General features: G+C 40.0%; 1 protein-coding gene across 1 annotated transcript in view; it reads left to right on the forward strand.

The window, feature by feature from the left end:
* Positions 1-17,190, forward strand: part of RELN (reelin) — a 532,864-nt gene that overhangs the window by 479,691 nt on the left and 35,983 nt on the right. The window contains 4 exon segments of the mRNA XM_030307797.1: positions 5,782-5,922; positions 7,250-7,427; positions 10,644-10,837; positions 15,129-15,385. Coding sequence (XP_030163657.1) covers positions 5,782-5,922; positions 7,250-7,427; positions 10,644-10,837; positions 15,129-15,385 — 770 coding nt within the window.

Genomic DNA, 17,190 nt, shown 5'->3' on the forward strand with positions numbered 1-17,190 from the left:
AGTATTCAAATGTTCCTGTTTTTCTCATGAAACATATTATCATTTTTTTTTCAAATTAGGATACAAATCAATATAATTGGCTGGCACCTCTCTTAAGTATTTGACCTTGAGGTCTCCCTGTTTACCTTTTAAGATGAGGACTAAGACACAGAAAAGTTACATGATTTTCCCCACAGACACACTGTGGCTGAACCAGGATTGTACCAAAGTTTTCCATTTGTTGTCTGTCAAGGAAGAAATAAAGGCCATGTGGGGTGGCTTGTTGAAATTCTTCTATTACTAACTCTGTAATGTGCTTTCCACCCTAGTTCCAGAGCAGTATCATGAAGGATCTAGGTCACCTTATAAGGATACCTTACCTTTATCACGTTTGTTTGGGGTCAGAACCTGTGGTCTAAACACCTTATCCTCTCATTCAGACCCCAGTGTATTATAAGAAAATTAGAAGAAAAGAACATTGAATGACAGTATACATTCTTCATGGACACATTAATGTTACCCAAAAATCCCAAAATGTTATAGTCATTTAGCATCCTACAATTTCCTAGTGTTAATTATTATCACCGAAGGGATTTTCTACTAAAAGATCTGGGATGCCTAAATTAAGTGCCCCCAGCTAGCTGCCAAATCAGTGGTCTTCCGGCCTTTGCCTGCCATTCAAGACAACCAGGGTTCTCAGTAACACCTCAGCTCCAGCAGGAGATGATGGTTCTAGATCCAGTTATAAATGCAGTCCTTACACCTATGAAATGAGTCAGTTGTACAAAACAGTTTCTAAGAGTCAGCCTCTCATTTCCACCCCCAAAATTCAACTTCCTTCTTTCAGTCATAGTTCAGTGTCTTCTTCATGAGGATCTCCCCCAGAGCAGGGTCTTCATGTCTCCTGGGAGATGGCCCACCCCTTGAGAGCCCCTCACCATACGTAACTCATTCACATTCCTGGTACCAAAGTTCAGACCTCCTTTCTAGAGCCTGCTTTTTCTCTAACTCTTATCTGTAGGTCATGGGCTGTGATCCATGGGTGCTCTCTGTTCAGTTGAGCTGATCTATGCTTCCTCCCAGGTATATACCTACAAGTGGAATTGCTAGGTCATATGCTGACTCCATGTTCAACATTTTGAGAAATGGACATGTTTTCCACATCATCCACATCATTTTACATTCCCACCAACAGTGTATGAAGGTTCAGATTTCTCCACATCCCTGCCAACACTTGTTATTGCTGTCTTTTTTTTTTATCATAGCTATCCTCGGGGGTATGAAGTTGTATTTCATTTTGGTTTTGATTTTCACTTCTCTAGTGACTAGTGATGTTGAACATCTTTTCATACACTTATCAGCCATTCATATATCTCCCCTGGAATATTCTCTACTTTTATCGAACACAGAAAAATAGGATAACAGAGGAATTTTTTTTTCCACCATAAAGACAGGGCCTTGGCTACCAAGGGAAATATAGGACACATTTTGAAATGGGCATTGCAAAACTTCTAGCTAAACACAGAAAGCCATGGGCTTCAGCTATGTCATTAACTTGCAGAAGTTAAGATAAATAGACTTGTGTGTACATACAGCAACAATACACACAGCCTTCCGTAGCTTGAAACGGCTGTTCATATTTAGGGGTAATGGTAGGGATAGGATTATCTTGTATAGGTTGAGATGGTTTTGAAAGGTTTCCTCACTGAGAATACATTGTAATAGTGAACCAAAAGATTCTTGCCCTCTCTCGGTTTTGTGAGTGCATCAATGTGACCTAGTGCAACTGGGCTTTGACTTCCTGATTGGTAGGATAAGACGGTTGGCTATATTCACTTGTCCTAAATATTTTATGTATCTCTGAGAGTAAAGGAAACATCAACCAGGAGTGAAAAGGTTTTTTTTAAAAATTCTGTATAGTTCATATCAAAGGTCTTTTTCTCCTGATGATGATGATGATGACAATGAGAATGTCACCGGTAGAGTAATCTTAAGGAAAAGAGCAGATACAAAGACTCTTAAATGTGTATAGAAAACTATTAAAAGGTGGGGAGACAATGTGGGGAAAGGTTCCTGGGGAGAGAAATGATGGAAACCATACTATTGACAGTAACATTTTTTAACTTCATAGCAGTGGATGTTCAATTATTAAACAACACTTATGGAGCACTTACTATGTGCTGTAGATGGAGAGAAAATGATATAAATTCAGAAAAGAAGCAAGGGGAGACATTTCAAGGGTACGGAAAAGGAGAAATATGCTCTGGGGCCACTTTCCCTCCAACTCCAAGAAGCAGCAGCTGGTAGTGGCCGTCATTATAAGGAAGCTTCAGGAAAATGATGACACCTGCCGAGGGATTTCACCAAGACACTCACAGGTCTTGGTAAACACGAGCTAATTAATTTTCACAACACCCTTGTGAGGTGGGAAGTAGCATTTTCCTAGTTTTACAGATGGGGAAGTGTCAGCACATAAACATAAATGATTTGGCCCCTTTACATAGTGAAGTTGTGACAGGGCTGGGAATAAGAAGTCCTGGAAATTCAACTTCCAGACCTTCATTTTTAACTTCTATTCCAATTCATCCCCTTAGTGAAAGTGTTTCCTTGTCCTGTAAAATAATATTGGATAATGTATTGACACTAGCTTTATGGATACATAATTACTTAGTGTAGTTATTCCCAAGAATATAAAATCATCACACTGGAGACAGGGCCTTAGACTAAGTCCTCCAAGTTAACCCCCTCATTATTTATGTTAAATTATTCACCATGGACATAGGATTTACTAGTACCAGAGTAAAGATTAGTGCCCTTCAATATCTTTACTCGTGGTGGCCAACTTCAGTTTTAGTACATTCTACACATGGGCTCCCACTGTTTCCTTTACTGTGGAATGCCACAGAGTTGTACAAACTAAACATGTCATGGTTGGAAGTCCCCATAAAAGCTATCAACCCCAACAATGCCTTTACCTCCTAAATCTTCTGTACAGTCTCTCCATTAAGTGGCTGCCCAGACTGTGATTAAACACAACCAATGTTCAGACAGCCAAAACCTGCTAGGCAGCTCATGCCACCTCTCAGCTGCCCAGAGTTCCTCTCCCCATTTGACAGCCATCAGATCACTGCCCCTTCCACAGCTGATCCCCAGTCCCTACCTACCCACCCTACAAGATGTCTCTTATTTGATTCTTCCTGGCCATATCAATTGCTATCAACTTACTATTCTTTCAGTAAACATTTATGAAGCCCACCATCTATAGGCGTCACCAACCATAAAAAGATAAATAAGGAGAACAAGCCAACAGAGGAAACTATACATAAATAAGCCCTCTTTTAAAAAATTTTTTAATGTTTATTTTTGAGAGAGAGAGAGAGAGAGATACAGAGGGCTGGTAGGGGAGAGACAGAGAGAGAGAGGGAGACACAGAATCCAAAGCAAGCTTCAGGCTCCGAGATGTCAGCACAGAGCCCGATGTGGGAGTTTAACTCATCATGACCTGAGCTGAAGTCGAACACTTAACTGACTGAGACACCCAGGTGCCCCCCCATAAATAAACACCCTTAATAAAAAGTGATAAAGGCTTTGATGGAGCGTTATAAAACATTAGCAGAACAAACATTACTTGCCTACCCTCTATGAGCACTAGAGATACGAAACAATATAGAGATTATTTCCTGCCCTTCAGAAGTTTATAGTCTGAAAGAAAGGAGAAGAATGTAAGTAAGTGTTGACTCGTTATTAGAATCCAAGTAAGGATGGGGTGCCTGGGTGGCTCAGTCGATTGAGCATCTGACTCTTGATTTCAGCTCAGGTCGTAATCTCACGGTTTGTGATTTTGAGCCTGATGTCAGGCTCTGTGCTGGTGGTGCAGAGCCTGCTTGGGATTCTCTCTCTCCCTCTCTCTCTCTGCCCCTCCCCTGCTTGTGCTCTCTCTCTCTCTCTCTGCCCCTCTCAAAACTAAATAAACTTAAAAAAATATTTTTAAAGAATCCAAGTAATGATGTGCTATGGAAATATGATATTCCACTGTACTATTTGTAAGATGCTGCCACATGTGATCTGTTAGTAATTTTCATCATTAAGCATTAACTAAACTAAACGTCACAGCCACTGACTTGCACAACCCCGGGGGGGGGGCATCTTCCCATTGCTTCCTGTCAAAACGGTAGCCCCTGGATACCAACTCTCTGCACCTACTAAGTGCTAGGCACTGGGCACTGAGGGGATAATGTTGAAAGAAAGGAATAATGCTGCTCCCTGGTAACTTACACTTTTGAGGAGGAGACAGACATTCAAGAAATACATATGCAAATAAATATACGACTACAATTGTGATAATAAATGCTATAAAAGTAAAAGAACAGCTTGCTGTTCTTGGAATAAACATGATTTTTAAAGGGATCCGAAAGAAAATTTCTCTGTGAGGACCTGACACAGCATCCAAGTCCTAAAGGACACATAAAGGGGAACCAGGCAGAGAGAGGAAGAACGTGCAGACAGAAGGTGGGACAAAGTGTCATGAGCTCTGGGAACTGAGAGAAGGAACAACGCTCCAGAGTGGGTAGCCAGGATGCAGGGCTGGAGGATGCCCCCCCACTCCCCGCTCAGACAGCACCTCATGGACCAAGGCAGAGTTTGCGGTGGAAAGTTAAATGTCATAGGAAGCGATAGGAGGATGTTAGGTAGTCTGCTGAGAGCTGAGGAGCAAGAGATGTAATGGAAAAATCAGTGTGTAGATGCTCAGTAAGCAAATATCAAATATCAAACCCTCTGCATTTTCAGAATGGAGATTTTAGTGCTGGTCCGTGTCTTCTCTGTTTTCTCAACTTAATGTATGTGTTTTCAATTAGAAAATACACAGTCCTTGCTGGTGTTTGGTCTTTTGTCCTGCTCAAAACAAATAGCTCTCAGTCATGTGAGTAACGGTCTCTTAATGACAAAAGTGTATGAATCCATAAAACAAAACTTGCTTTGGCAAAGTGTTTCATCTCCCGGTCTCTGAATGTTCAGTCTCTTGAGCCTAGGGCACTGTTTGGATTTACCGCCATCTAGTGTCTCTGAAAACATATGTTTATTTGTGCTTCGGAACGAGACACTCCCCAAAACCGTGCAAATGAGCAAATGTATTTCTGCTTCTGGATCGGGAGCATCTCTGTTTTGATTTTATTTATGCTGCATTTGAATGAATATAAAATAAGTCTGGTCTCACTACCCTCTCTCTTTTCTCTATCCAGTTATCTAGGGTTTCATTGCTCTCCCTGATTTACACTCTGTCTTCTTAAGACTTTTGTTGTTGAGAATTCCTCACAAATGCGGTATGAAGTAGAACAGTAGGCCCACTGCACAAAAGTGTCTGACTGTAGGGCACACATAGGAGTTGAAGTCGAGCCCATATGCTGCTTTCCAAGTCAAATATTGAGGGGTAGGGAGCAAATATAACTTAGCAACAGCCCTGGTATCACTCCACAATGGTTTCCATACAAAATTCAGGGCTTGCTGTCCCCCCTGAGGCTACTGGTTAGGATTAGTTTTAGTTTCTGTTTTAGTCTGTTTTTACAAGACGCAGAAAGATCCTCAGCCCAAAATATACTCTCAAGCTATTACAGTTCATTGCGGTCTGGTGTTGTTAATCAGAGTTTTGCAGAGACTGTTGCAATAATGAACGCTTTTTCTGAGAATACAAGTTAGGGGTGTACCTGTATTTTTGTTACACCCTTCCATGCACTTGCTCAAATACACCAGGACACATTTTCTTTTCCACCACAGCCTTCATTATAATTCTCTTTTTCTTCAAAGGTCTCAAGCCACTCGTTTCCGTTGGCATCAACCAGCTCCTTTTGACAAGCAGCAGACATGGGCGATAGATAATGTCTATATCGGGGACGGCTGTGTAGATATGTGCAGTGGCCATGGAAGGTGCATCCAAGGAAACTGTGTGTAAGTAGGCTTTGTTTTTCCTTCCTTGCATAGGAAGTTCCTGATTCACATTCCAGCCAGGAGATTTTGCCAAAACTGGATTTTTAATCACTCTGAAGCTGCCTTGGTTTACACATTTTTCTTGAAATCTGATACTGAGCTAACTATGGAGTCTGTGGACATTGTATCTATATCCTTGCTTAGAGATTAGGAACTGAACAACAGCTATCTTGTCCAGAGAAACATGAATTATGATTGACTATGTTTTATTTCCTTCTGTGTTCCTGTGACACACCTGAGACCTGAAAAGGACAGGAGAGGTTCAGGAACTCAGTGTATTCTGACTGAAAATAATACGCCATAAGTATTTTTCTCACTTAGGTCTAAGCATATGTAATGATGTGCATGACTTGTGGTTGGATCGTATTCTCACATTGTTTGCATAAGAAGGTTTTTAAATGCCTGTTTGATGGAGAGGCCTAGTATTTTACTTAGAGAGACTTAGCATCCTTGGAGGGATCTAAATAAAGTGTGTGTGTATGTGTATGTGTGTGTGTGAGAGAGAGAGAGAGAGAGAGAGAGAGAGAGTGTATGTGTGAGACAGAGTGTGTGTGTGTATGTGTGAGAGAGTGTGTGTGTGTATGTGTGTGTGTGTGAGAGAGAGAAAGTGTGTGTGTGTGTGTGTGTGTGTGTGTGTGTGTGTGTTATGTACCGTATGTTTGGTTTTCAAAGATTTTGCTATTTGATGGGGTAGTAGACATGAAGATGTGAGTAGAGAATTTATACCCCCTTCTCCATTAACCCACATGCCTGGGAGGTCTTTCATCAATTAATGATTCCCCAGAGCCTCCAGCCCTATATTCATATTCCTTCCCCATTGAACAGGGAGGTCAGTCCTTTGGGCAGAGATGACAGATGCTACCCAAAGTACCCTCTGCTGTTTGGAACATGGCATCTTGGATTCCTAATTGGCCCAAAGCCTCTTTACAAAGACTAATTTCGTAAGTTTATTAGGAGGTACCAGTTCAGGTTGGCAGCCACAATTATTTATCAGCTTTTTTAGAGCTGTGTCATGTAGAAACAGGACTTTAGTAAATTCCTTGAAGTTGCTTCTTTCCCTGTAAACCCAAGTCATTACTTTAGGTATGCCTAGAGGCAGTTAATTCACAGATTATTTCTAACCTGATGCACTGTTCAGGAGAGCGGGTAAATTCTGGGCAGTTCTGTGAAGATAAGTAAGCTTTCATCATCCTGGACTAGGAATAGCAGTTGGCCTCACTAATTTGAGAACACAACTGTGGTGGTTTTGCTTCATGTTGACTTTTCCTTTGTCTTTCTCCACACCCAGCTGTGACGAGCAATGGGGTGGCCTGTACTGTGATGAGCCCGAGACCTCCCTTCCAACCCAGCTCAAAGACAACTTCAATCGAGCTCCTTCCACCCAGAACTGGTTGACTGTGAATGGAGGGAAACTAAGTACCGTGTGTGGTGCCGTGGCTTCGGGAATGGCTCTCCATTTCAGCGGGGTGAGCATTTGGCAACCGGTTATTCATTTCTGCATCCTCTGAGTTTTCCCCAAAAGAACTGAGTGTCTTTCTGAAGTTTCATTGGCAAATCAAGATCCAGCATTAGACCCTCTCAATGCACAACAACCCTGATGTGAACTTGCAACTTTGCACAAATCAGAAAATACTATTTCCAACATTTTCCTATCACAAATCAACAGAGACCATTTAATTATGCAGGTAGTGTCAGCACAAGGCATATTTAAGTACACATTAGAAAAAGACTTCAATGTGGGAATGCAAGCTGGTGCAGCCACTCTGGAAAACAGTATGGAGGTTCCTCAAAAAACTAAACATAGAACTACCCTACGACCCAGCAATTGCACTACTAGGCAGTTATCCACGGGATACAGGTGTGCTGTTTTGAAGGGATACATGCACCCCCATGTTTATAGCAGTACTATCAACAAGAGCCAAAGTATGGAAAGAGCCCCAATGTCCCTCAATGGATGAATGGATAAAGAAGACATATATATATATGTGTATATATACACACACACACACACACACATACACACACACACACACACACATATACATACAATGGAGTATTACTCGGCAGTCAAAAAGAATGAAATCTTGTCATTTGCAACAATGTGGATGGAACCCGAGGGTATTATGCTAAGTGAAATTAGTCAGTCAGAGAAAGACAAAAATCATATGACTTCACTCGTATGAGGACTTTAAGAGACAAAACCGATGAACATAAGGGAAGGGAAACAAAAATAATATAAAAACAGGGAGAGGGACAAAACAGAAGAGACTCATAAATATGGAGAACAAACTGAGGGTTACTGGAGGAGTTGTTGGGGGGGGGGGGAATGGTCTAAATGGGTAGGGGGCATTAAGGAATCTACTCCTGAAATCATTGTTGCACTATATGCTACCTAATTTGAATGTAAATTTTAAAAAATTAAAAATAAAATTAAAAAATAAATAAAAATTAAAAGTTAAAAGGGAAAAAATTCAATGAATTTTCATCCTGGGAGAGAATGCTTGTACAAAATGTGAGGGTCTTCCATCTGGGTGATGCTCTAATTGAAAACTCCTCAGCTTGCAACAGATTTGGGATTTAAGGAGCCAAAACTCAGGAAGATGAACCTCAGCATTTCCTGAATTTATTAACAAAAATTAATTCTTTCTATAAATTAGCCAAGGAAGAATAATTGTCAGTAATGATTAGACATTTTTGTTTATAGCAGATTATATTGTGAATGACAACAGCAATGTTAGAAAATATCTTTGAGAAATTTTATAGTCATTCTACCTTGCTTCCAGAGATAACTTGTATAAAAATAGAATTTCTTTAATACGATGATTAAAAAACGCTTCATAAGCAATTTAATTTTTTTATTTATTTTTTTATTTTTTTTAATTTACACCAAATTAGTTAGCATATAGTGCAACAATGATTTCAGGAGTAGATTCCTTAGTGCCCCTTACCTATTTAGCCCATCCCCCCTCCCACAACCCCTCCACTAACCCTCAGTTTCTTCTCCATATTTATGAGTCTCTTCTGTTTTGTCCCCCTCCCTGTTTTTATATTATTTTTGTTTCCCTTCCCTTATGTTCATTTGTTTTGTCTCTTAAAGTCCTCATGAGTGAAGTCATGATTTTTGTCTTTCTCTGGCTAATTTCACTTAGCATAATACCCTCCAGTTCCATCCACGTAGTTGCAAATGGCAAGATTTCATTCTTTTGGATTGCCGAGTAATACTCCATAATATATATATACCACATCTTCTTTATCCATTCATCCATTGAGGGACATTTGGGCTCTTTCCATACTTTGGCTCTTGTTGATAGTACTGCTATAAACATGGGGGTGCATGTGTCCCTTCGAAACAGCACACCTGTATCCCGTGGATAACTGCCTAGTAGTGCAATTGCTGGGTCGTAGGGTAGTTCTATTTTTAGTTTTTTGAGGAACCTCCATACTATTTTCCAGAGTGGCGGCACCAGCTTGCATTCCCAAGCAATTTAATTTTTAAAAATTACAAATTCACTGTCAGGTCTTTATTTCCCTACAATTTCCTACCTTAGAATTTGCATTTGTGCCAATGAAGTATATCATTTATATTCAGTGTGGTTTTTTTTAACGTTTATTTTTGAGAGCAAGAGTGTGCACTAGCAGAGGAGGGGCAGGGAGAAAGGGAGACACAGAATCCGAAACAGGCTCCAGGCCCTGAGGTGTCAGCACAGAGCCCAACGTGGAGCTTGAATCCACGAACGATGAGATCATGACCTGAGCCAACGTCAGGTGCTTAACCGACTGAGCCCTTATAATCAGTGTTTTAGCCAAGAGCAACAATATAGAGTCTCTGTGATCCTCAACACTGACTAAGAATGCAGTGTTGATAATACTCTTCTTGGCTTAAATACAACTCCAAGAGGCCTAGTTTTCCTCATGTGTTCAACTAAGAGACATCTACCTATCTACGTGAATAAATTAATGTAGATGACACTGAAATCAGCCAGAAAAGTTTAAATAAAAATAATTACAACTATTCTCTCTAATTATAATTAAATTATATGAAATTCTCCAATGTAGTTATTGTTAAATTTCATATTAAAGTAATCATCTGAACAATGTTATTTTATTGGGGGGCCTGGGTAGTTCAGTTGGTTAAGTGTCCAACTCTTGATTTTGGCTCAGGTCATGATCTCACAGTTCATGGGATCCAGCCCATGTCCAGTTCTGCACTGAGTGCAGAGCCTGCTTGTGCTCTCTCTCTCTCTCTCTCTCTCTCTCTCTGCCCTCCCCTGCTCATGTTCTCTCTCTCTCAAAATAAATAAATAAACATTTTTAAGTGCTAATTTATTAATAGCTGCTACCTTTTGAAAAACCTAAAAATGCCTATGAATACCTGGAAATGGTTTAATAAAGACAGAATAGCTACTTTAATTTCAACTCTCATATTGCTTATGAGAAAATATCCTTTGTAAGTAAGTTCTGATCCTGAAATTTCAAAGTTTAGCAAGTATTTTCTGAGTACCTACTGTGTGCCAGAGGCCATGCTGGGAGCTAGGGTAACAGGAGAAATGACACAAAAATTAGTATTACTATGCCATGCAACTTGTATTACAAAAGAAATATAAAACTGATGCAAGCCAGAGAAAACCTTAAGCTGCAGTTACGATTCTTTATCATTGTTGGATTCTGCTTTTCACCCTTAGGGTTGTAGTCGACTGTTAGTCACAGTGGATCTAAACCTCACTAATGCCGAGTTTATCCAGTTTTACTTCATGTACGGATGCCTGATTACACCAAATAACCGTAACCAAGGTGTTCTCCTGGAATATTCTGTCAATGGAGGCATTACCTGGAACCTGCTAATGGAGATTTTCTATGACCAATACAGTAAACCTGGGTTTGTATTCTATTTTATCTTTAATAACTAGTATATTGAGCAATGATGCTTGTTAAGGCCTGCCAGCAGTCAGTCAGCAGGGGCTTCAGGGGACCTGGACCATACTCACTGGTAGAAGATGCTTCTGTGAGGCACCTGGTGGCTTATTCGGTTAAGTGCCTGACTCTTGGTGTCAGCTCAGGTCATGATCTCACGGTTCATGAGTTGGAGCCCAACATCAGGCTCTGTGCTGACAGCGTGGAGCCTGCCTGGGATTCTCTCTCTCACCCTCTGTCTCTGCATCTTCCCTGCTCACATACTCTCTCTCTCTCAAAATAAATAAATAAACTTAAAAAACTAAAAAAAAAAAAAAAAAAAAAAGATGCTTTGAAACTGACACGAAGATAAGATTTCTGAGCTGATAAATAGCTGGTTTGGGTTTTTATTTTAAGAATGACTAGTTTTAGGGGCACCTGGGTGGCTCAGTTAGTTAAGCGTCTGACTTTGGCTCAGGTCGTGATCTCACAGCTCGTGAGTTCAAGCCCCACGTGGGGCTCTGTGCTAACAGATCAGAGCCTGGAGCCTGCCTCAGATTCTGTGTCTCCCTCTCTCTCTGGCCCTCCCCTACTCACGCTCTGTCTCTCTTACTTTTTCTTTCTCTCTCTCTCAAAAATATAAACATTAAAAAAAATAATCATAAAGAAATAAAATAACAGAAGACTATGGGGGAGGGGAAGGGAAAAAAAAGAGAAGGAGGGGGCCAAACCATAAGAGACTCTTAAAAACTGAGAATAAACTAAGGGTTGATGGGGGCTGGGAGGGAGGGGAAAGTCGGTGATGGGCTTTGAGGAGGGCACCTGTTGGGATGAGCACTGGGTGTTGTATGGAAACCAATTTGACAATAAATTTCATATTAAAAAAATAAAATAAAATAAAACCCCCACAATGGGCTTAATAAATGCAATGTAGGAATCATTTAAAAGATATATATTCTGGAAAGGCAAAAAGCAATTGGTGTGACGAATGAGAAAAGTCAAAAGAGGTTTTAAAAGTAAAAGAGCATATCTATTAAGGTGGAAGGAAGAGAAGAGAGAGAGAAAGAAGGTTGGAGGGGAGGAGAGAGCAGAGTAGAGGTTAGGGAAGGAAAGGGGAAAGGAGAAATATAGAATAATTAAACCCAGAAACGTAGAAGAATTAAAAGCACCAAAAAAGGAAGACAAAACATAGATAATCCCTCAGTGTATGGCAAACCAGGTATAGGCTAAAAATTAGGTAAAATAAAAACAGTTAAAGAATCTTATAAATGATCATTTAAATTCAGTGTGTCCATTAACAATAGGTTCAGCTGTGAATGACAGAAAACCCCAAGTAACTTATAAGGTTTTTTTTTTCTTTCTCTCATATAAATTAGATCTGGAAGAAAATAGCCAAGGGCGGCTACAGTGGTTCCATAAGCACCAGAGACCCAGGTTCTTTCTACCTTATGTTTTTGCCACACTCAACATATGACCTCCATCTAGTGGTCCAAAATGGCAACCCCAGTTCCTCCACTTTCCCACCAGCAGGAGGGAGGATGGGCAAAAAGGGTGTGCTGTCTCTCTTCCTAACAGGTGCCCATACTTCCATTCACATTCCAGTAGCCAGAACTTAGTCACAGAAACACACCCAGATGCAAGGGAGTCTGGACATACTGTCTTTATTCTGGACAACTATTCACCTCACTATAAAGATGGGCTCCTATTATGAAGGAAGAAGGGGAAAATGGCAATTGAGGAAATGTCAGCCACAAGCAAAAGTTTTAAATCCTGCACTTACCTTAAAGTTGGACAGTAGTAAAGGAATTCAAATAGAAGCTAAGAGGAACACAGTGTAATAGCACACAAAAACGTGCTCATCTGTTAGTTAGAAGATAACAGATAAGCCAAGTAAACTATTTCCTTAGTCTTTTTGGAGAAAGGTATAAAGACTCTCAGATATGAGTTCCTGAGCATTTAGCATAATATGCAGGGAGAATGAAGTTAAGATAAAAGCATAACTGTCTGATCTACTTTAGTTCTCTGAAGGAGAAACAAATTGACTGAAGTAGTAACAGTGGTCATAATTTATTTAAACTTTCAACAGCTTTAGATAAATTTCTACTCCAAGGGTTTTTAAAACGTGGTCAAGGATTTATCAGAGAAAGAAAACTACATTAGAAATAGGAAAGAAAAGGGGTGCCTGGGTGGCTAAGACGGTTGAGCGTTGGACTTTGGCTCATGATCTCGTGGTCCATGAGTTCAAGCCCCAAATCGGGCTCTGTGCTGACAGCTCAGAGCCTGGAGCCTGCTTCAGATTCTGTGTCCCCCTCTCTCTCTGCCCCACCCCTGCTTGTGCTCTGTCTTGCTCTGTCTTTCAAAAATGAATAAACATTAAAAAAAAAATTGGAAAGGAAAAAAAAGGTAAAGATCGTTGCTCTGGGTAAATAAGTATGATTGTATGTCTCTCTAGGAACAGACACATTTCTGATATTATTTAATACACTTTAAAATGTTAAACATGCCAAATCAAAGCAGATAAGCTATAGGAAGATCATACAAGGTGAGGATACAAAAAGAGGGCAAGGAGAGGACAGATGAGCTTTGAAAGTGAGATGCATGAGGAAATAAACTTTGGAAAAGATTGTCTGCCTCAGCACGGATGGTCTCCAAACTGCCAGTAACTATACAAGCAAGAATCTAGGATTCACGGTCTACAATTTCCTTCCCTAAGACCAAGATCCACTAAGCTATCTTGGCCCAAAGGGTACACAAAATGACAGACATAGTCAAAAAAGTATTTAAAATTCAAGTACTGAAAATCCAACCAAAAGGACCGCAGCATTGAATGGATCTTAATGCGTCCTCATCTGGAATACTGCCTACTCTTCTGGTCCTAATCTCTCAACAAAGACATAAAAGAGAAAAGAGGAAGGAAAATAAAATCAACAAGGAAATAGTGTATAAATACAAACAAAACGGTGAACCCTCTTCAGTGTGAAAGACAAAAACTAAAGGGGCCACCATGAAAGTCCTCAACTTAAGGGTTCTTCACAGGATGGATTTGGGCTTATTGGCCCATCTTGGAATACTAACACTAAGAGGCAGCCCTTAAATATAAAGGGAGGTAGATTAGTATGGATAGAAAGATGGGAATTTATGCAGAGGAAAGTAAACCGCAGGAAATTATTTTCCCCAACAGACTTTATGGTTGTGAGTATAAGCTCAAAAGTGTTTGATATATTCTTGGGCTTTAAATGCGTAATTGTGATCATGTCTAGCTGGTTATGGTTCATATTGAAGCATGTAGTCATATTTGTCCATATCTGTTCTTGGTGACTGTGTTGGGGACAGCATGCTGGGCTTGTTACCCTATGGTTCTTACTCAGCATTTCTTAGTATAATGTCTTCAATAAAACATAAAGACAAAGTCAGTATTAAACCACATAAAGTAATTACATACAATCTGGTACCCTCAAGCTGAGAACCCAAATGTCCTGCCACATGTGTCTGAATTCAGTGTCTGAATTCTAAGCAAATTGCTGATACTCACAGGAGTAGAATAAAATCAAGGCACCAGGGGAAGGAAACTGATGAAACCAACCTCTAGGAGACAGAAAACAAAAGTTAGTATTGGCTTATGTCTACCAAAGTGCATATCTCTAGGCTTATAGATCCAGAGAGGCCCCTAGGCAAGCAGAAAATTGTAAAGTCCCTTTAAGGCCTGCCCAGGGACAATTAGAATAAGTAGATAGTTCCAGAATCCTTGAATTTGTTCACATTCTGTTTCCCCAATTTAGGGACTCCTGAACCTTCATAAGCTCAAACCAGTTTATCATGGTTTATAAAAATTACATTTTAAAAATTATTTTTAAAAATTAAAATAAATTTTGGGGCACCTGGGTGCCTCAGTTGGTTAAGCTCAGGTTGTGATCTCACCACTCATAGGTTGGAGCCCCGCGTTGGGCTCTGGGCTGACAGCTCAGAGCCTGGAGCCTACTTTGGATTCTGTGTCTCCTTCTCTCTCTGGCCCTCCCCTGCACTCACTCTCTCTCTCTCTCTCTCTCTCTCTCTCTCTCTCTCTCTCTGTCTCTCATTCTCTCTCAAAAATAAGTAAACATTAAAAAAATTAAAATAAACATTTAAATCAACTATTTAAATTAAGTTTTTAAATTTTATCTCCTGTCCTTCCCTCACCACCACGTGACGTGTAATACCTTACCTCTTGTTGTGAATCTTTTACTCGCATGAGACATTTGACAAGTTTGTTACCCCCCACTGCCATCATTTTCGTACAGATTCGTGAATATCCTTCTCCCTCCTGATGCTAAAGAGATTGCCACTCGCTTCCGCTGGTGGCAGCCAAGACATGACGGCCTGGATCAGAATGACTGGGCCATCGACAATGTCCTCATCTCGGGCTCTGCGGACCAGAGGACGGTCATGCTGGATACCTTCAGCAGTGCCCCTGTGCCCCAGCACGAGCGCGCCCCCGCAGACGCCGGCCCCGTCGGGAGAATTGCTTTTGACATGTTTATGGAGGATAAAACTGCAGGTACATTTATCACTAATGCTACATACAAATCCAGCAGAAATGTAGCGTGGATTTGGGTCTTTTCAAAAAAAGTAGAATGTGAAGCTCTTACAGATTCTCAAATGGTATAGAAACAGTGAAAATGGTTTCACCCTGTTGTTTCTCTCAAAATTCCTGATCTACACTGGAACTAAATCTTCTTCCATTTAAGCAGCAAGTATGTTTTAATAAATAGCATCCTATAATAATTCCTTTTTTTAAGAGATTATTTGTTTCTCTGTTTCCTTGTTTCTCCTTTGGGTAGAAAGCCAGTATTTCCTAGTCATTTATTTTAATATCCAAAGACAAGTGTCTTGTTTTGCTACATGTTGGTTGCATTTGTGATGGCATTTCATGTTTTAGAGAGTGTCTCAGGTCTTGCTTGTCACTGTTTATTCTCAATAATAGTAGAGCAGTGATCCTGGTGACATAGAAAAAAAGACCTCTCCGTGCTAGGCTCATTTTTAATGTCTTGTTTTCTTTTCATTTCATAAAACTATTCTGGTATTTATTTATTTATTTATTTATTCATTTATTTATTTATTTATTTATTTATTTATTTAGAGGGTGCAACTGAGCAAGAGGCAGAGAGAGAGAGAGAGAATCTCATGAGGGGCAGAGAGAGAGAGAGGGAGAGAAAGAGAAGCAGGGCTCTCCTAAGCAGGGCTCCTGCTCACCCCAAGCAGGTCTCAAGCTGACCCCATGTGGGACTGGAACTCACAACCTGTCTGATGATGACCTGAACCGAAGTCAGATGCTTAATGGCTGAGCCACCTAGACGCCCTGTTCTGGTCATCTTTTTAAAAAATGGTGACTTATATCAAGTTTGTGGCTTTGTCATGCCACATCCTTGGTAATACTACATAAAACATGGTATCTTCTGATCAAGTAGTGATGTTTAATTATACGGCTCATACCAACACTGCAAGTGTTATCTGAACAGTGAAAATAATTCTCTGAAGAAGGTTATTGAGAAGATTTACTTACACAGATCTGGTTCAGAACCTTGCTAAATTATTCATTTATTTTTTCCCTGTGAAGTGATTTACATAAGTGAGTTTATGGCCAGAAAATAATTTAAACACTGCTTCTGTATGAATAAAAGCAAATACAGATTATTTTTTCAAGTACCTAAAATACCAATTTGCACTTCAGGCTTGATTGGTGATGTACAATTGAAGAATTGCAAAAATAGTTTTTTAGAAACTATAATATCTAATTACAGAAGTAGCTTCTGATATTTCAGAAGATATTGATGAGGTAGTGGATTAATGTAAAAACCTGCTTTCATCAGGATTGCAGAGTTCTACCATAAACTATGTGCCCTAGAATAAACTGGAACTCAAATTTCTGTGCTCTTTGGCTCTAGTACTCTTTGGAGTACTAGATGCACGATTAAATGTAGCTGCAAAATCCCATGAATTGGGATGGAATTTGGAATGAAAATTCACAGATAATGGCATTGTGGTAGCCATTTGAATCCCAGACATAAAATGCTTGTTCTGTACACATATGTTAATGCTCAGACAAACTCAAAAGGACACAGCATAGATGAAGGCTGAATTCCAATTGTTTGGTCTCTCCTCTGACTCCTCTGAGACCATCCAACTCTGTTACTTGCACAGTAGCCCCAAGCCTATGATTGTACCCATTCGTCTCCAATGAAAATACTGGAGCTAAACAGGAAACTTTCAGAGAAACGCTGGGCCTATAAAATCAAAGTGTATCATGAATTAAATGCAATTTATGGATATGTTCCTTCTTAAACTTTCTGGAATAAAATCATA

Source organism: Lynx canadensis, chromosome A2 (genome assembly GCF_007474595.2).
Source record: "Lynx canadensis isolate LIC74 chromosome A2, mLynCan4.pri.v2, whole genome shotgun sequence".
NCBI lineage: Eukaryota > Metazoa > Chordata > Mammalia > Carnivora > Felidae > Lynx > Lynx canadensis.